The sequence below is a fragment of the Ranitomeya variabilis genome, chromosome 5 (assembly GCF_051348905.1).
Source record: "Ranitomeya variabilis isolate aRanVar5 chromosome 5, aRanVar5.hap1, whole genome shotgun sequence".
Taxonomy (NCBI): Eukaryota; Metazoa; Chordata; class Amphibia; order Anura; family Dendrobatidae; genus Ranitomeya; species Ranitomeya variabilis.
The window spans coordinates 205578235-205605993 of NC_135236.1; the positions used below are offsets into that span (position 1 = coordinate 205578235).

The 27759-nt window shown below is 40.2% G+C and overlaps 1 protein-coding gene across 2 annotated transcripts in view; it reads left to right on the forward strand.

Annotated features, from left to right (window-relative positions):
• Positions 1 to 413: 413 nt before the first annotated feature.
• Positions 414 to 27759, forward strand: part of GLDN (gliomedin) — a 35733-nt gene continuing 8387 nt past the window's right edge. The window contains exons 1-4 of one of the 2 annotated variants that reach the window (XM_077263741.1): positions 414 to 934; positions 7763 to 7814; positions 16371 to 16388; positions 26221 to 26337. In XM_077263741.1, coding sequence (XP_077119856.1) covers positions 560 to 934; positions 7763 to 7814; positions 16371 to 16388; positions 26221 to 26337 — 562 coding nt within the window. In that variant the 5' untranslated portion in view covers positions 414 to 559. The other variant, XM_077263742.1, reaches the window with a different exon arrangement.

Genomic DNA, 27759 nt, shown 5'->3' on the forward strand with positions numbered 1-27759 from the left:
AGACAAAATAAACAAACGTGTGCGTTGAACAAGCTTAGTTTATATTGTATTTGTAAGTGTTGAACAATGACAGATTTATTTTTCTTTGAGTGTAGTGACTAGCACTGCTCTTAAAGATGAGCTTTTCCAATTTCTTGCCTTATACAAAGATTAGATTTTCACCTCAGGGCTGAAGTTTGTGCCTAATAGGCTTATTGTCTATGATATTTCTATACAATGTCAGCCTTCCTTGTCAAGTTTTCTGACATCTTCTGGTAATTGACTGCTCCTCTTTACAAAAGAAGCTTAGACTATGACTGCTGTTTCCAAGACACCCTTCATTCCCTTATGGGGCCCCTCCTTGCCTCTCCCAGACACACGCCTCTGCCATCACTTCCACATCATTAATTTGGATCTGAAAGTATAATCTTTGTTAAACAGCCCACGGCAAGTCAAGACATTTAAACAGACTCCAGCCCATAAAAAGCACTTTGTTATCCAAGAGAAGACGTTTTTCTTCTGGAGATTTTTAAGAAGAGGACGCTGAGCAGAGTGTGCTTGCTTTAAAACGACCATTGGCATGGGGACAGAAAGGGTTGTGAGTTTGGTGGCTTGTTCTGAAAGAGGAAGCTATAGTGTGGTCCTCAGAGGTGTGATAGCTGTCCTGGCCATTGTCACACTGCTCAATGTAGGTGGAACCTTATTTATCCTACTGCAATGGAGAGATCTTGCTTCTAGGGTTAAGGAACTGGAATCCTTTCAAAAACCTTCCCAGGAGGACATGTTGACAGCTCACCTGAACCAGTTAGTTTCAGAAATAAAGGATAAAGAGTTAGAAGAAACAAGAACACAGGTCTCCAGAAATAAAAGAAGCCATCGCCACAGGCAGCAAGAATCCTACATCCGAGCTGAGAATGAAGACATGCTTATGATGATGACATATTCACTGGTCCCGGTAATCTGGAAACATACGTTTATCACCATGTAATCAAACTGATTTATTATTAGGCTAGATTCATAGAGTCCATCGATTGTGCTGGAGAAAAATAGAGCGAAGCATTTCTAGTCTGGTAAAATGATGGACTCTGTGAAGGAACCCAGAAAAGTCCTTTATAGCCTATGGGGTAGTACTTATGCCTGGTATATGATGGATCCAACATATAGTTATTTTTCCGTTTTTGCTCCTCTAGTGGGACAGAAAGCACGAAATGTTTATAGCACAGAAGATCTTCTGTTGGTCTTTAGGCATTATTTCCATGTCACTATTTTATATCAGTATTTTATAGTTATTCTATATACAGAGGGAAACACTATAATAAAAATGTTTACACCTGTTGTATTCTGTAGTTTAGAAATATTGATGCAAAAATTAACCAAACTACTGACATGTGAATAAAGCCTAAATGACATCACTCTTCCAGTCATGCATTGAATGTGGACTTCCAGTGTTTGCCTACAATTCTTAACATTTACAAATTGCAGAATAGCAGAAAATGCCCCTAACTATAATATTTCATCACAAATGCATTCTTAACTTTGTTATCTCCAACCACACAAGTTAGTTGCTTTATACTGATCTATATAGTATAATACTCTAATGCTAGGGTCACATGACTGCTTTTCTCTCATCTGTGAAAATCAATCTGATTATGCTAATCACACTCTGATCAGAGTGTGATTTGATTTTCTAAGATGTGGAAAATAAAAAATAGAAAAATAAGTTTCTCTATCCAGTCTGTCCGCAGAAATCCGACTGTATTTAGATGTTATCTGACTGTGATTCGATTTTTCACGGACCCATGGACGTGAATTGTCATGTACATTCTGTTTATCGGAGGAAAATAGGGCATGCTGTGATTTTTTTCCTTGGACCTCACGGTCTGAGAAAAAAAATTGGACATGTGCACGACCTTATTGACAAAAACATGGAGACGAATGCTAGCCATCAAAACTACAGATAGCACTTGTCCAATTTTTAAGGAAGCATGCACCAGCCCTAACATTCGTTAATGGTGTACGATACATAAGAAATTATACCAATCATCAAATAAGACATATAAAAGGTTATAGTAAGTGACCATACATAATGATAATGAGGTTTACAGGATTATAATTTACACAGACACGTGGCATTCACTCTTCATTAATACAATTAGGTGAACTGTAACAACCCAGAGATCCAAGGTAATGACCATTTCAGGCTGTGATTATGTTGTCTGGTGACTTTATAGAAATTCTACTCCCGTTTCTGTGCATATAGGAAAGGTTACTAGTTTTACATTTGTGTATTATTTAAGACCGGTGTTTTGTATGATGGGAGCACTGGAGTAAGATGCGCCAAATTTTTAATGATCTTGAATCATCACTCTACTGTGGTGCGCCGCCGCCTGAAATGTACACAAGGCAAGAGCTGACATACAGTATTTCCATCATAATTTGCACCACCTTCGTGGCGTAAATTATGATAAATTTGGTAACATCACAACAAAGTTCCTTGCATTTTTCAAAACGCAAAAAATCTCAGCATTTTTGCTCAACTAACAGTTGCAAATATTTTTTGCAACATTTCAAGCAATTTTGCTCCTGAATTTTTGCAAAACCTCTTCAGGAGCATTCCTATTATTTTGTAGCACTTTTGAAGACAATGTAGCATCATTTTTACCATTATAGAAACAATAATATATTACAATGCAATTATAATTATTGTACCACAGGTTGATCAGTATAAGGCTCGCTACAAGTGATGCCATTTTTGGCCATATGACAGGACAAGTGTCTGGATTGCAAGCCCAGGTTTTTATGTTCCTGCACTTGTACATAAAGCATTTAACATGTCACATGTTCAGCTTGCTTTGAGGTTTGTACCTTTACAAATCAACACAAAATTTTGTCAGTTTTTCAATCAATGGAAAGAGTTGCAAAAAAATAAAAATTTGAATAAATCTGACAGTTAATGCATCCATTTGTGTATATAAATTATGTACATTTCTTTTATGCAAGATTTATTGTGGATTATTTCAGTCTTCTCTTACAGTGGTAGGAATATGATATGGAACAACTTTTGAGGTTCCTTCTAATTTTAGTAAAGAGTTGAAATGGAAAAGATGCAACAAAGCAGCCTGTCACATGATCCTTACTGCTCAAACATGGGCAGCATGAGTGAGAGCCTGGCTGTATGATCACAGTCCTGCATACCCTTCTCTAAAATGCTTCAGCATTTCAGAGAACATATACCCTACATTAAAGATCTGTCCGGGGACCATAGGCGGAAGTCAGACTAGTCCGGCTCCTCCATTTGGCTTCTCCGGCACTGCTAAAGGTGAGTGACAGGTCTCTTATTATGGGATAGATCTGTAAATCCATGACATCATATTCACAGACATTGATGACTCAATTGATCAATTAGAGTGGACGCTTTTTTTTCTTCATTTACATATGTACCTCTAAGCAGGGTTCCTTGGGGACTCAAACATGCGTCCTTGTCAGTAAGTGCTGCCAGCCACACTTTTCTCTTAGACATTAACGATTCGGTTGTCACAAATTCTCTTCATGGAAAGGACAACCCTGAAACGTCTAGGTGTGTTGTTCCATGTCTAATCAATTCTGTGTGGCATCTCTTAAGATATTCATGAACTTTTTATTGGGCATGTTGGTGTTAAAATTTGAAAATCTATTTCTGCATTTGTTTGCCATGAAGAGAATTTGTGATATGGCTTTGAAAAGAAAAATTTTCAAAATTGAAATATCAGTATTCATGAACGTTGTTTATTGCATCGATTGTAGATGGGTTTGAGGGATCTCAGTGCACGTGATGAGTGAAAACTGCAGCCTGACGTTTGAACTATATGTAGAGAGCTGTCAATCATCTGCAGCAGATCTGGGAATATTCAACCAGGGAAAGTACTGGACTACTCTGATCTCCAGATATAGTCCTCTGATGACAATATATGTTCCTGAAGCGTTTCAGGGAAAATTATACCTGACCCCAATCATGCATCCCGGCTCTGATTCATGGAGCTTGTAGTTCAGGTAGCATGAAACATGAGACTGGTTCCCAATAAATATCGTGCACAGTACACACCTGGCCTCTGGCGCTAAATACTACCTATTCATCTAGTACTACTCCCTTTCAGGCTGGTGGTTAAACATGAGCGTTGATTCTCCCATGTGAGAGAATTGGGCCGATTATGCTAATGACACTCTGCTCAAACTCTGTCAGTTTACTGTGATTCGATTCTTTCCCATGAGAGAATTGTATCACAGGTGTGAAAAAGATGGAGTACTTAATTTCTCCATCTTCTCCATTGTCTGGGTCCTCGTAAATTGGACTTCACTCGTATAGCATACGAGTGCAGTCTGATTTCCTCGCATCCATAAACTTGAATGTGTCCGATTTGCGAAACCACTCGCAGCATGCTGCATTTTTTTCTCTTTCAGGATCGGAATGAAAAAAAAAATAGCACAAAAGCAGTGCCCCATAGTATAGCATTCGGCCGAGTGCTATCATAATAAATAACATAATAAAACATCAGATAGGTCTCAGACAAGATATATGCTCGTGTGAGAAAGACCACAGAGTTCATTCTGTAACAAAATGAATTTAGAATATGTTAATTATTTTGATATTGCAACAAGTTTTGTTGTACAGGGCTTGCACCCCACCTCCCTCTCTCATTTCTAACAAAAGGCAGTTATGGTCTAGACCAGAACTCTACTAACTTATAATATACAGTGGTATTTAAAACTGTTCGCCTCCTTCCTGATTTCTTATTCTTTTGCATGTTTGTCACATTTAAATGTTTCAGATCACCAAACAAATATAAAAAATATTATACAAAGAAAACACAAGTAACACAAAATGCAGTTTTTAAATGAAGGTCTTTAAAAGAAATCCAAACCTACCGGACCCTGTGTGAAAAGTGATTGCCCCCTAAACCTATTAACTGGCTTAGCCACCCTTAGCAGCAACAACTGCAAAGTGTTTGCGATAACTGACTATGAGTGTTTTACAATGCTCTGGAGGAATTTTTGCAGAATTGTTGTAATTAAGCCACATTCCTGGGTTTCCGAGCCTGAACTGCATTTTTAAGGTGATGGCATAAGCATCTGAATCAGATTTAGGTCAGGACTTTGACTAGGCCACTCCAAAGTCTTAATTCAGTTTTTCTTAAGCCTTTCAGAAGAGGACATGCTGGTGTGTTTTTGAACATTCTCCTGCTGTATATTATTAAGTCCGCTTCAGCTTGAAGTCACGAATATTCTCCTTCAGGATTTTTTGGCATACAGCAGAATTCATGGTTCTATTTACCACAGCAAGTCTTCCAGGTCATCAAGCAGCAAAACAGCCCCAGATTATAACACTACCACCACCATAATTTACTGTTGGTATGATGTTCTTTTTCTGAAATGCTGTGTTACTTCTACGCCAGATGTAATGGGACATACAGCTTCCAAAAAGTTCAACTTTTGTCTTGTCAGTCCACAGAGTGTTCTGCAAAAAGTCTTATGTATCATCAAGATATTTTCTGGCACAATGATAAGAGCCTTTATTTTCTTATTGCTTAGAAGTAGTTTTTGTTTTGGAACTGCCATGCAGACCATTGTTGCCCAGTCTCTTTCTTATGATGGAGCCATGGACACTGACCTCAACTGAGGCAAGTGAGCCCTGTAGTTCTTTGGATGATGTTGTGGGGTCTTTGTGACCTTTTAGATGAGTAATCGCTGGGCTCTTGGGGAAATTTTGGTTGGCCAGCCACTCCTTGGAAGATTCACCACTGTTCCATGTTTCGCCATCTGTGGATAATGGCTCTCACAGTGGTTCGCTGGAATCCCAAAGCTATATAAATGGCTTTATAACTTTTTCCAAACGGATAGATCTCAATTTCTTTGTTTTTTATTTGTTCCAGAATTTCTTGGGAATGTGGCATGATGTCTAGCATTTGAGGATCTTCTGATCTAATTCACTTTGTCAGGCAGGTTCTATTTAAGTGATTTTTTGATTGAGAACAGGTGTGGCAGTAATCAAGCCTGGGTGTGGCTAAGGAATTTGAACTCAGCCTCCAAAATATGTGATACTACACAGTTAATTTGTTTAAAAGAGGAGAGGGGGAATCACTTTTTCTCACACGGCCCTGTAGGTTTGGATTTCTTTTTCCCTTAATAAAGAACTTCATTCAAAAACTGCATTTTGTGCTTACCTTTGTTATCTTTCTCTAACATTTAAATTTGTGTGGTGATCTGAAACATTTAAGTGTGACAAAGATGCAAAAGAATAGGAAATCAGTAAGAAGGCAAACATTTTATCACAATTCTGTATGTGTTTCATCATTAGTGTTGAGCATTCCGATACTGCAAGTATCGGGTATCGGCCGATATTTGCTGTATCGGAATTTCCGATACCGAGATCCGATACTTTTGTGGTATCGGGTATCGGGTATCGCAACAACATTAATGTAATAATGTGTAAAAGAGAGAATTAAAATAAAAAATATTGCTATACTCACGTCTCCGACGCAGCCTAGACCTCAGCGAGGGAACCGGCAGCGTTGTTTGTTTAAATTTCGCGCTTTTACTTGGTTACGTGAAGTCCCGGCTTGTGATTGGTCAGGGCGGCCATGTTGCCGGGACGCGGACCAATCACAGCAAGCCGTGACGAAATTACGTCACGGCTTGCTGTGATTGGTCCGCGTCCCGGCAACATGGCCGCCATTAACCAATCACAAGCCGTGACGTCACGGGAGGCTGGACATGCGCGTATTTTAAAAAGCGCGCATGTCCAGCCTCCAGTGACGTCCCGGCTTATGATTGGTCACGGCGCCATGTTGCCGGGACGCGGACCAATCACAGCAAGCCGTGACGAAATTACGTCACGGCTTGCTGTGATTGGTCCGCGTCCCGGCAACATGGCCGCCATTAACCAATCACAAGCCGTGACGTCACGGGAGGCTGGACATGCGCGTATTTTAAAAAGCGCGCGTGTCCAGCCTCCCGTGACGTCACGGCTTGTGATTGGTTAATGGTGGCCATGTTGCCGGGACGCGGACCAATCACAGCAAGCCGTGACGTAATTTCGTCACGGCTTGCTGTGATTGGTCCGCGTCCCGGCAACATGGCCGCCCTGACCAATCACAAGCCGGGACTTCACGTAACCAAGTAAAAGCGCGAATTTTAAACAAACAACGCTGCCGGTTCCCTCGCTGAGGTCCAGGCTGCGTCGGACAGGTGAGTATAGCAATATTTTTTATTTTAATTCTTTATTTTACACATTTATATGGATCCCAGGGTCTGAAGGAGAGTTTCCTCTCCTTCAGACCCTGGGAACCATCAGGGATACCATCCGATACTTGAGTCCCATTGACTTGTATTGGTATCGGGTATCGGTATCGGATTGGATCCGATACTTTGCCGGTATCGGCCGATACTTTCCGATACCGATACTTTCAAGTATCGGACGGTATCGCTCAACACTATTCATCATACCACCTAGTAATTAAACATATATTGGCCTGAGCTGAGCATAAAAATGGAGGCCCACTATGAGAACTATCCATGGGGGCATCATAACAACAACTGTGTGCGAGAGCTTAGCACAGTTCGCTGAGTTCTGTTAATTGTAGCCAAATGTACAGTGCTTATTGTAAGTAATGATTTACATACTTTAAATTTGGAGTTGAGTTCTCTTTCACTTCTGCAATCTTCTTGCCTGCTTATCTGTTCTTCCTCTACACTTCTCTCAGGACTCAATGTAGTTGCATGCTATTCATAAAATGCACTTTCATTATAGGTTCGTGTCATGCTTGATTTGTGCAACAGTACAAGAGGAATATGTCTAACAGGTATGTCCATACTTGTGCCCATATGTGATAGGAATGGAGTTAATCAATATGAATGGGGAGATTTGTCAGTTCATGTGCATAACAAAAAGTCTAAGTGCAGAACTCAATGCACTAAAAATTATAGTAATCTTTATTAGAGAATACCTTAAAGTATACTGCATAATGAAACAAAAAAGCTTACACAAAGGTGGTAAAAAAAATCCAGAAAAAACGAGAGAAAACAACACTGCTTTGTCTGGAAATAAGTAATATACAATAATAATTGGAACCACAATTTTGTGCTAATGGTAAGGTATTACATATAAAATAGTAATGGCTCTCAACGGAAGAATCAAGAGGGAAACATGTTCTTTATTCCCAGACCAGGTAACATTGTTTCTGGATTTTGCTCTTTCTTCTGGATTTTCTAACTACCTTTGTGTAGCGATTTTCATATGATTATGCACTTTTAGACATTCCCTCTTTTTTGCTTTACATATTGTTAATGCTATCTAGGGACTCATAAGCTTTGGGCTTATTTTGATGTGGAACAATATCACTTTTCATTTCCTTTCACATATTCATACACTAAATCAGAGTAAACCTGATAAATTGTCAGTGGTTCTCATACAGAAGACAGCACAATATTATCCATTTTACATTTCAAAAATAATGCAGAATATAATGTGACTAATTTAACTTTCTGCTTTCTGGGGGGCGGTGCACTTCCGAAGATTAATAGTTCGAGCCATTGGCATGGTTGTGCTGATGTAACGAACAACATATTTTATCCAGTGATTCGGCTACCTTCAGAGCAGCGCTTGCATACTCTATAGCAACGAAATTGCAAGCTCGCTCTCTTTGCTCAGAAAACATGGCACATTTAATAGACTGCAACGGTTGCCGATAGCCTAGGAAAAAAAATCTCTTGGTTTTTGAAAACAGTGAGGATTTTTAATTAGAGAAAAATTGCAAACGTATTTATTTTTAATAGCGGTTTGCAATTTTATCAATTAGTTATGATGATGATAAAACCCCATTATGCCCCCATGAACCTGACAAGTGTTACAAGATGCATAGTCAAATTATAGAAATTTGTTTCCAGGCTTCTCACTAGAAGCATCAAAGAGAGCTTTCTAGATGATTTATGGAGCCTGAACTTGGGACTGTTCAGAGAATATATACTTTAAAACTACGACCATTGACAAAGTGACTAGTATTAGAAAAAGGACTCTCTAGTGTTGGACTGGCCCAGCAGAGCACCTGATGATCCTCCGGTGGGCCCTCTCATTCTGAACGTTTAGAGCAGAGACAATTTGGCTGAAGTCTGAAGCATATTATAAGGTAGTACTGACATCTACTTTGAGTTCTGCAGTACTACCTATATTCTTTGTTGTAAAGACAATGTCTTTTACTGAATGAGGGCCCCCATACTGACACTGACAGCTATACACGCATAATACATGAGTATAAATAATCTGTATACATATGTATACACTCACACTTACTGTCAGCTGCGTGGGTTGACCTACGGGCTTCAATCAGTTATGGCAAAGGTAGAGAGTTAGACAAAGTTCTCTTTCTATATTAGTGAGGCTATAACTGGCTAAGGGTCCACTCCCATTTCCCATCTCTGTCAATAAGGGCTCTTTTACACATCAGGAAAGCCAAAGTGGAGAAAGAAACCCCTTAAAAATTACTTTTATTAATACTTTTGAAAATACCAAAAAATCCTCTTGTATATAACAAAGAGTTTCTCGAGGGTCTGATACAGGTAATCCCAGAGAAATTGTCCACTGAGATACAAAAAACAAATAAAAAATAGCTTGTGGATTTTGGCGCTAATAAATAACACAAAAGGAAGAGCCTAAGGAAGATAGATAGTGCGCCATCCTATATTTATCCTGTCCTTACAGCAGAGGTTGGCACCCTGGGTAGTGAAATAGTGCTTCTGCTCCACGTAGATTGACCCTCCCTGACTCTCAGAAAGGACTCCTTAACAAAGCCACCATCAACACCTGCATAAAGTGCTTAAAGTGCATATATAAGATGTATGATCCTATGTGCCTAGTCAGCAATGAGCCATGCAGGGATATGGATCAATGTTACAGAAGAAAGATAATACTCTCATAAGTATATATTTCATATGCCTTTATATAAACTGGTAAATATTTCAGAGTGATATAGACAAGAAATGTTTAGAGTAATGTCCCAGATCAAGGACAAAAAAGTTGTGTCTGGTGATGACAACACAAACTCTATCTATCAGATATCTTTCTCCACTTTGGTTTTCTTTCTTCTAAGACCCCATAATACCGTCTTGGTTTTTGACTCTAACACATCAGATATTTTTGGTAAATGTGCTAGTCATCAATTTTGCCGATAGATTCTGGACCCATTACAGTGAATTTGCTTTTTCACTGTTTTATTTCTGGTTTTACCAACAAACTGAAACATATTTTACTGTGATCTGTGTTCCTGATCAAATTCAGCAGTGCAGGTCAGTGAAATAAAAAAACAGATAACACACAGATGTGCGCTGTCCATATGCTATTGTTTAACATTTTAATGACTTATGACGTACAGTTGCATCAAAAGGCGATAAGGAGTGTATGAAGCTGGTGAGGAGATGATTCTACTTTATACCCGGCAGATCCCAGGTGATACCATGCCGGCATCTGCCTCTAACTGTAGCGGCACGAGTGAGCTCCATTCACCATAGCTTAGTCACATAAATGCTGTGATTAGTGATGAGCAAGTATACTCATTGCTCGGGTTTTCGGGTGACCTCCGAGTATTTGTTAGTGCTCGGAGATTTAGTTTTCATCATGGCAGCTGAATGATTTACAGCTACTAGCCAGGCAGAGTATATGTGGGGGTTGCCTGGTTGCTAGGGAATCCCCACATGTAATCAAGCTGGCTAATAGCTGTAAATCCTGCTGCTGAGGTGATGAAAATGTAATCTCCGAGCAGTCATAAATACTTTGAGACCACCCGAGCAACGAGTATACTCGCTCATCACTAGCTGTGATCAGTCTCTGACAGTGGCACTTAAATGATAAGTGTGCACTTGCTCTTGTTGGCTTCCCCATGATACAACCAATAGCCCTGTATTTGCTGTCTGATCCCCCTCTGAAGCTCAGTCACAGATTGAACTCCGCATTAGAGCCACAGCATCTTTATATAATGCAATACAGAAGTATTGAAGTATGTTGTCTAAGCAATTAGACAATCCCCAAAAGGGACTAAAAAATGAAGAAAAGTAAAGAAAATGTTTAAAAAATGTCTAATAAATAAAAAAAATATAAACATTCATCACCCCCTTGCTCAAAAAATATACAAAAATAAACATATTTAGCAAGTCAAAAAAGTCCATTCTATCAAAATATAACATTATGGAAACCTTGCTTTTGTAGCACTTTGACTTTTTTTGCAGGTTTCCCATTTGGTCTACATGGCATTTGATGGACTACATTGGGCCATCATGGGATCCATATGTTTAATAAAATGGTCACAGAGGGGCAGGATTTTTTTAAAGCAAAGAATTGTTATTTTTTTAACACTCTATTACAGCATTAGTATAATGAATCTTACAGACACCTTTCCACTATTATTGCTGGAACTTGGTATCAGTCAGTGTTGTTGTTTGTCGCCCAAGGGCTGCCCATCCCCCACACATTCACTATTATTTAATTAACCCAACATAAGGGTATTTAGAAGAGCCAGGTTAACTCTCAGAATGGGACCATTCAATGTGACAGGCCACCTCTGGGGTGACTGCTGACTGGTCTTTTTAGGGTGTGAATGGACCAATATCAGCAAACTTTCCCATCTTGATAGTATCAGTTTGCTGCTGTACTTTTCACCTTGGAAGGACCCATTTTGTTTTCTAACTCTTCATTTATGCAATATCGAGCTTTCTTTAGAAGCATGTAGTTTCTGCCTTCTTAACCCCCAGTTACATTTTAAAGCTAACAGAGGATAAAATATTTACATGCGAAAAAACTTAATGTATTTAGTTGTTCATTTTTTTGTGAGTCTGCACATTTTCATAACAAGCCAATACCAGATTAACTCCAGCAAACTGATCCTATCGGGATGGGAAGGTCCTTAGATATAGAAACTAAAAATAATAATCTGTAGCTTTCCCAGGCACAGACTATCACACTGGGTGGTCTGTTTATGGGGTAACCAACTCTTTCCCAAATCTTCTGGTGCATTAGACGGTGAATTAATAGTGGGGCGTGTCAATTTTGGGACAAAAAAACAATGCAGACTGGTGCTAACTAAGCCCCGGTAATGATAATTTAAAGCAAACCTGTCATCAAGATTTATCTAACTAAACTAAGTAAACTACAGGCATTGTCAGGTTACCGTCGCTACACTGACACTGTTACACTGTTAAGGCCCCGTCTCACACAGCGACGCTGCAGCGATACAGACAACGATGCTGATCGCTGCAGCGTCGCTGTTTTGTCGCTGTGTGGTCGCTGGGGAGCTGTCACACAGACCGCTCTCTCCAGCGACCAACGATCAGGGGAACGACTTCGGCATCATTGAAACTGTCTTCAACGATGCCGAAGTCCCCCTGCAGCACCCGGGTAACCAGGGTAAACATCGGGTTACTAAGCGCAGGGCCGCGCTTAGTAACCCGATGTTTACCCTGGTTACTAAAAAAAACAAACACTACATACTCACCATCTGTTGCCCGTCAGGTCCCTTGCCGTCTGCTTCCTGCTCTGACTGAGCCGCCGTACAGTGAGAGCAGAGCGCAGCGGTGACGTCACTGCTGTGCTCTCACTTTACGGCGGCAGTCAGAGCAGGAAGCAGACGCCAAGGGACCTGACGGGCAACAGATGGTGAGTATGTACTGTTTGTTTTTTTTTACATTTACGCTGGTAACCAGGTTAAACATCGGGTTACTAAGCGCGGCTCTGCGCTTAGTAACCCGATGTTTACCCTGGTTACCAGTGAAGACATCGCTGGATCGGAGTCACACACACCGATTCAGCGATGTCAGCGGGACCTCAACGACCAAAAAAAGGTCCAGGCCATTCCGACACGACCAGCGATCTCGCAGCAGGGGCCTGATCGCTGGTACGTGTCACACATAGCGAGATCGCTACTGAGGTCGCTGTTGCGTCACAAAACTTGTGACTCAGCAGCGATCTCGCTAGCGATCTCGCTATGTGAGACGGGGCCTTTACACACTGTTACACTTACACAATGGATGGGGGACCTCCCCCTTTTTGGGATGAGTGTTTTGTCTGTATGGCTTTCCTATGGGCAGGAGTCTGAATAGCTGGATCTTTGTCCTGCTTTGTCCCCATCCATATTGAGGTCTCCTGACACATAATGAGGTCAAATACAAGAGTTATGGTCTGTTCCATATGGATACACCTTTTTACGATGGGATGACTTTTACTCTTTTGTGATCAAAATATTGTCAACTATTCCTATTTATTCATATACTTACTGCAGTGTATTTGCTCATTTTGTTTTTATCTTAGGTTCTGTCTGTTAAATAGCCACATTGTGAGTGGGCACCTTTACATTGCACTTATACCAACATGTGTTACAGCTCATTTCCTTGGTTTTAAATACTGTATGGATAGTATATTCTCATAATGCTACAATTTTCTGTGTATTCTAGAGTCGCATAGTGCTACAATATTGTGTGTATAGTATAGTCTAGTGTCAAAATGCTACACACACAAGGCCTATATCCACAAAAATCAAAATAAACATGTGGAATAGAAAGAATGGATTCACTGAAATACTAATAGTAATATAGGACCTTAAATAGGAAAGGCTGTAGCGCCGAAACGCACGTTGGGGAAGGTGGGCATCGCATGGCTCCAGGCACTCCCAGGTAATTATCATGATCGTATGATCGGATTCAGACACCTCTTGTTTGATTGTCTCTAGATGTGGTACACAGCCCTTTTGGAGTTTGCTTGCTCTGGTATATACTTTCCTATTTAAGGTCCTATATTACTATTACTGTTGGGTATATATAAATTACTTAATTCTTATACACCTGTTGGTGCCTGGTACATATTGTGATCCCACTCAGGTTGGCTTACCTCTGTCACTTCCTTGTATTTTATGTAATTGTTTACAATAAAGCTTTGATATCTTTTTATCTATTGATTCTTGGTGGTGCTTGTTCTCTATATGATTTTAATACTGTGTGTGTAGTATAGTCTCACAGTGCTACAATTATGCGTGTATGGTATAGTGGCACAGTGATAAAATATTTTGTGTATAGTATAGTCCAGTGTCATAATGCTGCAATACTGTGTGTGTGTGTAGTATAGTCTCATAGTGCTACAATACTGTGTGTATATTCCAGTTTCATAGTGCCACAATATTGTATCGTCTGATATAGTCTCATAGTGCTGCAATACTATGTGTATCATATGGTCACATAGTGCTGCAATACTATGTGTATGGTATAGTCTCAAAGTGCTACAATAGTGTATTTATAGTCTAGTGTCCTAGTGCTACAATACTGTCTGTATATTTTAGTTTTATAGTGCTACAATACTGTATCATCTGATAGAGTCTCATAGTGCTACAATACTATGTGTATGTTAGAGTCTCAGCGCTACAATATCATGTATATGGCATGGTCTCATAGTGCTACAATAATGTGTGTATAGTCTACTGTCATAGTGCCACAATACTGTGTGAATAGTCTACTGTTATAATGCTACAATACTGTGTGTATAGTTTAGTCTCATAATGCTGCAATAGTGTGTATGATATAGTCTTATAGTGCTACAATACTGTGTTTATAGTCTAGTATCATAGTGCTACAATACTATGTGTATCGTATGGTCTCAGTGCAATAATACTGTATGTATGGTATAGTCTCATAGTGCTGCAATACTGTGTGCATCGTATGGTCTCATAGTGCTACAATACTGTGTGTATGGTATAGTTTAATAGTGATACAATACTGTGTGTATGGTATAGTCCCATAGTACTAAAATGCTGTGTGTATAGTCTAGTCTCATAGTGCTACAATACTGTGTGCATAGTATAGTCTCATAGTACTAAAATGCTGTGTGTATAGTCTAGTCTCATAGTGCTACAATACTGTGTGCATAGTATAGTCTCATAGTACTAAAATGCTGTGTGTATAGTCTAGTCTCATAGTGCTACAATACTGTGTGTATGGTATAGTTTAATAGTGATACAATACTGTGTGTATGGTATAGTCCCATAGTACTAAAATGCTGTGTGAATAGTCTAGTCTCATAGTGCTACAATACTGTGTGTATGGTATAGTCCCATAGTGCCACAATACTGTGTATATAGTCTAGTCTAGTCTCATAGTGCTGCAATACTGTGTGGAAAGTTTAGTCTCATAGTGCTACAATATTGTGTATATAGTATAGTCTCATAGTGCTACAATAAAATGTCTATAGTCTTGTCTCCTAGTGCTACCATGCTGTATGTACTGTATAATCTCATAATGCTACAATATTGGCTGTAATTGTGTGCAGCTTTTGATAAATTCCTGAGACATCATGAAAAAAGCCACAAATCTAGCAGCCAAAAACACTGTGGTTTTGCACAGATGGAGTTAATTTTTTTTCTTCCCATATCTTTTATACTCTCAAATGAGCATAAACCCACATCGTTTAACCCTATTATGTCTCAAAGGCATCACAATTACAGGAGTTGTTTGATATTTAAAAAAAAAATAAAAAAATAGGTAAGAACAGGAGGTGTGATAATAACATAATAAAATATATTTTATTTACCTAGTCAAACCCCACCATGTCGGAACGACTGTTCCAGTTGTCTCTGCTATTTTCCCTTCCTGCAATGCTAACATTACAGCCCTTAGGATATGTGCACACGCTGCGGGACTGATTTTTGTAAATCCGCAGGTAATCCGCACTGCGGATTTCCTGCGAAATTACCGCGGATTTACAGCGTTCTTTTTGCGAATTCCACTTGCGGTTTTACACCTGCGGATTCCTATTATGGAGCAGGTGTAAACTGCTGCAGAATCTGCACAAAGAATTGACATGCTGCGGAATAAACAACGCTATGTTTCCGTGCGTTTTTTTCCGCAGCATGTGCACTGCGGATTTTGTTTTCCATACGTTTACATGGTACTGTAAACTGAGGGAAAACAGCTGCGGATCCGCAGCAAAATCCGCAGCGTGTGCACATACCCTAAATCATGTGACCACACTGCTGAAGCCAATTGGCTGCCACAGTCATGTGTCACATGACTGATGATCTTATCACTGGAGGACTGATGAGGACAAACAAAACAGCTGCCCTACAATATTTATATCATTATTTTAACACCTTTTCTGTCCTGCCCCTCTCCCAATCTTAGAAAAAAAATCCCAGACAACTGATTTAATGTTGAAAATTGGTTTTCACTATTGGTCCTTTCCATTTTATTTTCCTTGCTCATTAGGAAGATACATAGTGATGCCTAATCTATTCTCTGCATGGGCTGCCTGTAAATTCCAGCTGTACAGCATATTTTAACAATATAATTTAAAGTGTTCGCAATTTTAATAATTATACTCATTTTATTTGCAGGTCCGCCTGGGCCTCCAGGTAAGTAATATTTCACCTTCTTAATTACCAGTAATCTTATTTCGTAATGTTCAAATACTATCACTTCATGAATCAAAAAAAGTATAATTGTGGCAATCCCACCTGGCAAGTGGCCCATACAGTATATAAGTAGTGTAATTGTTATGTGCACTTTGAACAGCTAATGCCTATAACTTTGTTCTTTTTGGAGCTGAAGCATAGATGGCTTTTTTTTTTTTAATTAACTGCATTGTTATTAAAAGTTTATATATAGTGTAGGTAATGGAAAACATCATAATAAAGTCAGAATAAATTAGTACATTGTGTAGTTATGGTTATTACAAGGTGATCAAACATAGTAGACATATTGGCCCCAATTCATCAAAGTAATTTAGCCAGAAGTCTGGGATAAATTGCTTTGAAAAGTCACTAAATTTTGTCGCAACTCAGAGTTGCACAAAAATGTTGGAACTTTTTGCAGTTTCCCAGGTCTGGAAGAATTTGTGTGACTTTTGTGCGATGGACCGTGATGCCACAACTCGTTTAATTCATGACCAGCTGTGGCGTTCCTTACACCAGAAGTCTTACTCCAGCCACTTGTCAGATGCTCCAAATTCATGAAGAGGCATTCAAACAAAACCAACTCCACTAACTCCATCACGACCCCTCACGAAGACCATCAAGAAAATAGCCGGTCTTGATGAATGAAGGCTATTGACTATACAGGTCCTTCTCAAAAAATTAGCATATAGTGTTAAATTTCATTATTTACCATAATGTAATGATTACAATTAAACTTTCATATACTATAGATTCATTATCCACCAACTGAAATTTGTCAGGTCTTTTATTGTTTTAATACTGATGATTTTGGCCTACAACTCCTGATAACCCAAAAAACCTGTCTCAATAAATTAGCATATCAAGAAAAGGTTCTCTAAATGACCTATTACCCTAATCTTCTGAATCAACTAATTAACTCTAAACACATGCAAAAGATACCTGAGGCTTTTAAAAACTCCCTGCCTGGTTCATTACTCAAAACCCCCATCATGGGTAAGACTAGCGACCTGACAGATGTCAAGAAGGCCATCATTGACACCCTCAAGCAAGAGGGTAAGACCCAGAAAGAAATTTCTCAACAAATAGGCTGTTCCCAGAGTGCTGTATCAAGGCACCTCAATGGTAAGTCTGTTGGAAGGAAACAATGTGGCAGAAAACGCTGTACAACGAGAAGAGGTGACCGGAACCTGAGGAAGCAGTGGACTGAGTCTGGTGTAGAAACATCCAGAGCCACCGTGCACAGGCGTGTGCAGGAAATGGGCTACAGGTGCCGCATTCCCCAGGTAAAGCCACTTTTGAACCATAAACAGCGGCAGAAGCGCCTGACCTGGGCTACAGAGAAGCAGCACTGGACTGTTGCTAAGTGGTCCCAAGTACTTTTTTCTGATGAAAGCAAATTTTGCATGTCATTCGGAAATCAAGGTGCCAGAGTCTGGAGGAAGACTGGGGAGAAGGAAATGCCAAAATGCCTGAAGTCCAGTGTCAAGTAGCCACAGTCAGTGATGGTGTGGGGTGCCATGTCAGCTGCTGGTGTTGGTCCACTGTGTTTCATCAAGGGCAGGGTCAATGCAGCTAGCTATCAGGAGATTTTGGAGCACTTCATGCTTCCATCGGCTGAAATGCTTTATGGAGATGAAGATTTCATTTTTCAGCACGACCTGGCACCTGCTCACAGTGCCAAAACCACTGGTAAATGGTTTACTGACCATGGTATTACTGTGCTCAATTGGCCTGCCAACTCTCCTGACCTGAACCCCATAGAGAATCTGTGGGATATTGTGAAGAGAAAGTTGAGAGACGCAAGACCCAACACTCTGGATGAGCTTAAGGCCGCTATTGAAGCATCCTGGGCCTCCATAACATCTCAGCAGTGTCACAGGCTGATTGCCTCCATGCCACGCCGCATTGAAGCAGTCATTTCTGCCAAAGGATTCCCGACCAAGTATTGAGTGCATAACTGAACATTATTATTTGATGGTTTTTTTGTTTGGTATTAAAAAACACTTTTATTTGATTGGTCGGGTGAAATATGCTAATTTATTGAGACAGGTTTTTTGGGTTATCAGGAGTTGTAGGCCAAAATCATCAGTATTAAAACAATAAAAGACCTGACAAATTTCAGTTGGTGGATAATGAATCTATAGTATATGAAAGTTTAATTGTAATCATTACATTATGGTAAATAATGAAATTTAACACTATATGCTAATTTTTTGAGAAGGACCTGTAATCTAGCAGCCAAAGGAAGTATAACACAACATAACATATCTAAAATAGAATTGAAATATCACACATTTCAACTTATATAAAATGACATTAAAGTCAGCAGGAATTCCAGTGGTGGTCAGCAAGAGTAAGTGAATATGTCCACAGGAAGAGAAAGAAATACGGCACTCACCATATCTTGGAATTCATAAGTCCTTTATCCTCCTCATGAACATAGGAATTTCCATTTTTGAGTTTCCATTTTTGCTCCCCATCTTCCCACATCCATAACTTTTTTATTTTTCTTCAATATGGCCGTATGAGGATTTGGTTTTGGCAGGATGAGTTGTATTTTTGAACAACACCATTGATTTTACCATATAGTGTACTGGAAAATGCGGAAAAAAATCCAAGTGCAGTTAAATTGCAAAAAAAGAGCAATTTCACAATTGTTTTTTTTTTTACACTATTTCACTAAATGCTAAAACTGAACTTCAATTATGATTCTCCAGGTCATTACAAGTTCAGAGACACCAAACATGTCTAGGTTCTTTTTTATTTAAGTGGTAAAAAAATCCAAAGTTTATAAAATACAAAAAAAATGGCAACATTTTACCGAGACCCCTCACATCTTTATTTTTGAGAATCTGGGGCTGGGTCAGGGCTTATTTTTTGCGTGCCAAGCTGATGATTTTATTACTACCATTTTGAGCTAGATATGATATTTTGATCGCCTGCTATTGCAATTTTGCAGTGACCAAAAATGTAATTTAGGCGTTTTGACTTTTTTTTATTACGTAGTTTATCGATCGGATTAACTGTTTTTAGATTTTGATAGATCTGGTATTTCTGAACTCAGCAATTCCAAATATGTCTTTTTTATTTAGTTTTGAATGTGGCAAAAGGAGGGGTGATTTGAACTTTTATATTTTTAAATTTTTTAAATATTTTTAAAAACAATTTTTTCTACTTACTCCAATAGTCTCTTAGGAGACATGAAGCTGCAATAATCTGATTGATTATGCTACACATAGCAGGGATTCAGCCCTGCTATGTGTAGCAAAAATCATCATCATCTGCTATGAACGCCGGTCATATAGCAGATCTGCAATGAAAAGTACAGGGTTCTTCTGCAGACCCTCGGTTGTCATGCCAACCCTTCAGCACTCCGCAATCATGTGACAGGGGTGCCGATGGGCGTGATTTGTGACACGCTTCCAGCTCGATCATGTTAAATGCCACTGTCAGAGATTGACAGCAGAACTTTACATGTTAACAGCCATGGGTGGATCAAGATTCCATCCGAGGCTGTTAGGTGCACTTGACTGCTGATTAGATCAGCTGTCGAGTGCCTGAAAGATGCCCGCATCAAAATGGGATACATGACTCATGACTTACCTATGTGTTACAGGTCTTGAAAGGATTTTTAAAAAAAACCAGGACATCCATGCGGTGCACAAGGGGTGGGCGGGAGAGGTGGAAAACGGCAGTTTCACCTTACCACAGCACTTCTATGGGTCCAAGATGAACCCGTAGAAGTTCTGTGGTAGTGCAAAACAGCTGTTATCCACCTCTCTCTTGCACTCCTACTGTGTACCACCTGGATGTTCTGTTTTTTGGATTAAAGTACTTTTAAATTCCAGGATGTGGTGAGTGCCACTTTTCTTTCTTTTCATGTGGACATAGAGTGAGTACGCGAAGTATTCATACCTCTTTACATTTTCACTCTTTGTTTCATTGCAGCCATTTGATAAAATTTGTTCCACTTGGGCGCAATGGTAGCACCCCGCCATCAACATTATTTCTTTATATATTAGTGGTGCCCACTTCTCTTTTACATAGCCATTTGGTAAATTCAAAAAAGTTCATTTTTTTCTCATTAATTTACACTCTGCTCCTCATCTTGACTGAAAAAAAGAGAAATGCAGTAATTTTTGCAAATTTATTATTAAAGAAAAACCAAAATATCACATAGTCATAAGTATTCAGACCCTTTGCTCAGTATTGAGTAGAAACCCCATTTTGAGCTAGTACAGCCATAAGTCTTCTTAGGAATGATGCAACAAGTTTTTCACACCAAGGTTTGGAGATCATCTGCCATTCTTCCTTGCAGATCCTATCCAGCTCCGTCAGGTTGGATGGTGAACGTTGGTGGACAGCCATTTTCAGATCTCTCCAGAGATGCTCAATTGGGTTTATGTCAGGGCTCTGGCTGGGCCAGTCACTAATGGTCACAGAGTTGTGCTGAAGCAACTCCTTTGTTATTTTAGCTGTGTGCGAAGGGTCATTGTCTTGTTGCAAGGTGAACCTTCTGCCAAGTCTGAGGTCCATAGCACTCTGGAAGAGGTTTTCATCCAGGATATCTCTGTACTTGGCCGCATTCATGTTTCCTTCAATGTCAACCAGTCATCCTGTCCCTGCAGCAGAAAAACACCCCCATAGCATGATGCTGCCACCACCATGTTTCACTGTTGGGATTGTATTGGGCAGGTGATGAGCAGTGCCTGGTTTTCTACACACATACCGCTAAGAATTATCACCTAAAAGGTCTATCTTTGTCTCATCAGACCAGAGAATCTTATTTCTCATAGTCTGGGAGTTCTTCATCTGTTTTTTTAGCAAACTCTATGAGGGCTTTCATATGTCTTGCACTGAGGAGAGGCTTCCATCGTGCTATTCTGCCATAAAGGCCAGACTGGTGGAGGGCTGCAGTGATAGTTGACTTTGTTGAACTTTCTCCCATCTCCCTACTGCAACTGTGGAGCTCAGCCACAGTGATCTTGGGGTTCTTCTTTAACTCTCTCACCAAGGCTCTTCTCCCATGATTGCTTTCAGGAACCTTGAGTACTGCAGAAATTCTGTTGTAACCTTGGCCAGATCTGCTCCTTGCCACAATTCTGTCTGTGAGCTCATTGGCCAGTTCCTTTGACCTCATGATTCTCATTTGGTCTGACATGCACTGTGAGCTGTGAGGTCTTATATAGACAGATATGTGCCTTTCCAAATCAAGTCCTGTCAGCTGTACTCCAATGAAGGAGTAGAACCATCTCAAGGAGGATGACAAGGAAATGGACAGCATGTGACTTAAATATGAGTGTCTGAGCAAAGGGTCTGAATACTTATGACCATGTGATATTTCAGTTTTTCCTTTTTATTAAATTTGCAAAAATTTCTACATTCCTGTTTTTTTTCCAGTAAAGATGAGGTGCAGAGTGAAAAAAATGAACTGTTTTGAATTCTCCAAATGGCTGCAATGAAACAAAGAGCAAAAAATTTAAAGGGGTCTGAATACTTTCCTTACCGACTGTAAAACAGGACTAAACACATAAGGGAGAGGATGCAGGGATATAGAAAGGAAAAGCAAGAAAGATGAGCCTTAAAATCTGATGAGACCAAGAATTAGAGTTGATGCATGATCCAGTGTGCATCCCTCAGAGACCAAATGCACATAAAGCGATCCAGTTTATTAATTAATGCAGTGACATATTCCATATATCCAACATTCTGGTCATTTACATACAAGGGAAAGGTTGCTACCAAAGTCTGTCAATGAGACAGTGAGTTTGCTGCCATTAAAATATAGAGGAACAGTCTGGTGGTTATTTCCCACTGGAAATGGAGAGACATTTAGTAAGTAAGATAATGGGTCCAAAAGGAGGTCAGTTCCAAAACCCCTCTAAGTTTATGTGCACACAGTGCCATTTTTCATGTGTTTTTGCAGCATTTTTTTTCCGTGCGGAAATGGGCCAAAAATGCTATGGAATCCTTATGCAAGCTAATTTAATGACAGTCCTGAAGTGTTGTGCACATGACCAGTACATTTCCTTAAGTATTTGCAGTGCTTTTTTTCTGCAGTATGTCAAATCTTTGTGCGTTTCTGCAGCGTTTTTCACCCACTGACTTCAATTGAGTCAGTCATATCTACAGCAAAAACGCAGGTATAAAAATGTTTGCAGATTTGCTGAGTTTTTGTTTTGCATTCTACTGACTTTCTATGGTGTTTCTCAAGCTGTCATCTGTGTGACAGCGTGAGAAACATCGGTACGGTAGTTGTTATCGGTGGTAACGCTACTGCTGGTAAGAGCATTGGTCAGAGCACTGTAATATCATGCTGGCAGATATCAGCATGACCCCGCAGCTGTGACTGTCACCCACTATAACGCTACCGCCAGTACTGTTGACCAGAGCGCTGCGGGATCATGCTGGCAGATGTCAGGGTGACCCCGCAGCTGTGACTGTGACCCGCAGGCGTGGGCTGATGAGACTACTGCTCTCATCGGGCTACATCTGGTGTCACTGATAACTGTGACAGCAGGTGCAGCTGATGGGAGACGTAGTCTCATCTGCCGAAGTCTGTGCTCACAGTTAAAAAAAAAGAGTAACATTGTATACATATTCAAATAAAAATTAAAAAAATTATACTCGCCTAACACCAAATCCCCAAAGCCTTAGTTTCATAGAAATAATGTAAAATAATAAACCAACATATGCTCATCTGTCCGCCGTAGTCCATGTAATCCCAAGTGTCCCACGGCGATCTCACGTGTAGAAAAGTCACATCAGGAGATGTTACTGCTCTACCCAGCTGCTGGCGATACACTGACAGGAAGTAATAGCTCCCTCAATGTACCACTGAGCTGCCGTGAGAGTTCACCAGAGTTCATCAGCTCCGTTGTTCTCACTTATGGCACCGCTGTGTGGGAAGTTTCCCATGCAGCAGTGGTGCCTTAAGGGATATCACCAGAGCTGATCAGCTGATGAACTCCAGTGAACTCTCTCAGGGCAGCTCAGTGATACACTGCGGGAGCGATTACCTCTTATCAGTGTATCGCCGACTGTCTTTGAGAGCAGTAACATCAGTAACTGCTGTCAAAGTGATCAGGATTGTCGTGGGACATTATGGATTATCTTCTCTGTGGACCAGTAAGGAATATTGCTGTTTATTTTATTTTTGTTGCAGGAGACGTTGGCTTTGGTGGATTAGGCGTTCAGTAAGTATGGTTTAATTAAGATTATTAAAGAAGTCTGTGTCATTATTTCAAATAAAGGACTTTATTCTGGGTGTCTGTGTTTTTATACAATTTCACTATGGAGTTACTAATGGATAGGTGACATATAGACGCCTCTCCATTACTAACCTGTGGGCTTGATGTCACCTGACAATACAAAGGTGACATCAACCCCACAAATATGAACCCCACTTGCCACTGCTACAGGGCAAGTGGAAAAAGCAACACTAAGCGTCAGATTTGGCGCATCTTATAGATGCAAATTTTCTCGGCCTGCTGAGAGTTGCTGTTTAGCCTGGGAGGGGCCAATATCCATGTCCCCTTCCTATGCTATTAATATCAGCCTGCAGTTGTCTGCCTAGACTTTGCTAGTTTGATTTTGTAGGGGGACCCTATGTCAATTTTTTTCTGGGATCCCCCTGTAAATTAGCTAGTAAAGTCTAAGCAAACAGCTGTGAGCTGATATTAATAGCCTGGGAACCTTTATGGCTATTGGCTCCTTCCCAGAATATTAACAACAGCCCTCAGCCGTGGGCTTTCCCTTTGCTGGTTATTAAAATTAATTAGGAGCCCACACAATTTTTTTTTCTTGTTTTTGTTTAACATTAACAGTTGCTGTCTGGTTACAGAATATGTCGGTTCATTCTGTTAACGCTCCTACATAGGCTGGTGACAATGTGTGTGTTTATGTTTGTGTTTACTTATCGCCTTAGTAATGAGGGTGTCGGGCTGACACCTTTCATTACTAAGCCTAGAGCTAGGTGTTATTGAAGCCCTAATGCCATTACCGATGCCACTGCATCAGCGTGAAAAAAGTGGTGTTGAACCAAAAAATTACATCACAAAACTTTTTAAAAAAATATCTTTACTTAGCTCAAAAAAGCATTGATTGCTGTACAAAAACACTTGCAAAAACACATACAAAAAACACATACAAAAACGTGGCAAAAACGAGTGTTTTTTCAGCAGCGTTTTTCCTGCCAAGAGATGCAGAAACTTTGCAGAAATTTCTGTAAGCAAATACTCAATGTGCGCACATAGCCTAAAACAGCTGTCTTAACTTAACCCTGAAATGTTTGATGAAAATGCAATCACCAAAAATATGGTAAATAGTACCTTGGGAAACCCCACATCTGCAAAAGATAGAGGAAATGGTTGGCTAGGATTCAGTCTATGTAGCATGGCACCATTGCATCAAGTTTGTGTTGATTTTCTCTATATGTTACACATGGAAGTCTTGGCTGTTCTGTTCCATATAAGCAGTCGTGTGCGATTTAATAAGTTGTTACCCTAAATATCAGCAAGCAGAAGTAGTATTTTTAACTTAACGCATTAACTATGCCATGGTGCAGAAAAGTATTGTGATGCTGGAAACTGAAACATTTCCCAGTACAAGCAATTAATGGAAAGTTGAAACCACGGGCTGCTTGAACTGCAGCCTGGATGCAGAATTGCAGCCAAATAAATTATTCTATGAAATGCTCCAGTGTTTTCAGAGTGATTATAGTTTGCGGATCTTAAAGGGACTCTGTCAACTGAATTTGGAGGGAACAATTTTCAGTCATATGGGCGGGGTTTTCGGGTGTTTGATTCACCCTTTCCTTACCCGCTGGCTGCATGCTGGCTGCAATATTGGATTGAAGTTCATTCTCTGTCCTCCATAGTACACGCCTGCGCAAGGCAAGATTGCTGGAGCATTTCAGAGAAGAATATACCTTGCTGCAATCATACCGCCAGCTGTGCTTTGTGCTGCCCACAGTTAGGACAGCATGAGCTGCCTGACAGGTTTCCTTTAAATATGTCAAGTTGGAAGAACAAGAGATATTTCACTTTGCAAAAGTGCAGTAGCCTATATCAAGATATCTTGATTAGTGATGAGCGAATATACTCGGTACTCGAGATTTCCCGAGCATGCTCGGGTGTCCTTTTTAGTGCTCGGAGACTTAGTTTTCATTGCCGCAGCTGAATGATTGACATCTGTTAGCCAGCATAAGTACATGTGGGGGTTGCCTGGTTGCTAGGGAATCCCCACATGTACTCATGCTGGCTAACAGATGTCAATCATTCAGCTGCGGCAATAAAAGCTAAATCTCCGAGCACTAAAAAGGACACCCGAGCATGCTCGGGAAATCTCGAGTACCGAGTATATTCGCTCATCATCACTAATCTTGATGCATCTGGTATGGGGGTCACATTAGAAAGTGTTACATAGTTATTTAGGGACACTGCCCCAAAAAGACCACCTTCGAGTAAACCAACGTCTTATTCAGACTAGATTTTTACATACGGATTCTAAGGTCCATCAGATACACGCATACTGAACCCATTTTGTTGACGACCATTTTTTAATCAACTTTTCATGATTTTCTCAAGAGAGGTTATAATTTAGGTCAGCTACCATATTTATAAAATCCTTGTGCCACCTCTGTTGACACACGCTCCTTTGCCAGGAAAAACAGTTGGACCTTCAACACAGAAAATATTTTACGTAAGGATTTCAATTTGATGCCAAGCATTATACAGCAAGTGTTGCATTACAGGCTGTTTTTTTTACTGATTTGACATGTTTGTTGTAGGACCCCCTGGATTTGATGGAATGGATGGGATGCCAGGATTTAATGGTTCTGATGGGGTTCCTGGTATTCCAGGACACAAAGGTGAACTGGGTGCTTCTGGAAAAAGAGGAAAAATTGGTAATGTGATTGTTTTCTCTGCTGTGTTCCAATACAGATGATTGTTGTAGCAGATGTTAACAATAATAGCTATGTATCTATCTATCTTATGCAATATTTAAATCTGTCAGCAGTTTTATGATATTTCATCTTAGACCAGCAAGTAACGTAGGCCAAAAGAGCCTGATTCCAGGGACGTGTTACTTATTAAGCTATGTACTGAAGTTTCAGTACAATCAGCGTTTTATCAGTAGCAGATTATCACTGACGGGCTAACTGGTCATTGTAACTTCGCCCCACCCCTGATTGCCAGCTTGCTGACAATGTATAGTGTAAACAGGAATCTGCTAATCAGGCGTGTGGGCCGGGTTATACACCACACAGCTTTCTGACCACTGCTACATCTACAGCAGGGAAAACATGGAAATTATCAAAATGTCACTAATCAGTCCGTTAAGTCACACACTGCTGGAAGCAGGCTCTCTATTCCTACATCATGCAGGTCTCAGATTACATAGCAAGAACCTGCTGACAGATTCCCTTTAACCCCTTCCCGACATGCGCCATACTAGTACTGCTCTGCGGGAACTGCGGCGCACTGATCGTGCGGCTGCACGCTGAGCGCCGCAGCAATCGGGTGCGGATGTCAGCTGTATGTGACAGCTGACAGCCCACAAGAACATCCACAATCGGTGCTAGCACCAATCATGGGCATTTAACCCCTCTGATGTCGCTGTCAGTAGTGACAGTGATATAGAGGGGCATTGCGCAGGGATGGGGCTACCTGCACGCTTTCATCAGGACAACGTGATTCGATTGCATTGTCCTGATGGTCTCCATGGAGACCCCCGGCCACAAGATGACCACGTGGTCCTTCAGGGAAGGTGGCGTGTCAGTGCCTGCTCAGAGCAGGACCTGAGACGCATCCTCCCTGCCTGTCAGATCCTGGTCTAATGCCCTGCAGTGCAGATGAATTGCAGAACATCAGATCAGCGATATGATGTTATAAAGTGCTGTCCCATACTGGGACAATGTAAAAAATGTAAAGTGTAAAAATATTTTTTTAGAAATCCCTAAGTAACGAAAAAAAAGAAACGAATATTTTTCCAATAAATACATTTATTTACGTAAATAAAAAAATCCAATAAAAGTATACATATCTTCTGTCAATATGGCCATGTGAGGGCTTATTTTTTGCAGGACAAGTTGTACCTTTGAACGACACCATTGGTTTTACCATGTCGTGTACTAGAAACCAGGAAAACAATTCCAAATGCGATGAAATTGCAAAAAAAGTGCAATCCCACAGTTGTTTTTTGTTTGGCTTTTTTGCTAGGTTCACTAAATGCTAAAACTGACCTGCCATTATGATTCTCCAGGTCAGTACGAGTTCATAGACACCAAATATGTCTAGGTTATGTTTTATCTAAGAGGTAAAAAACA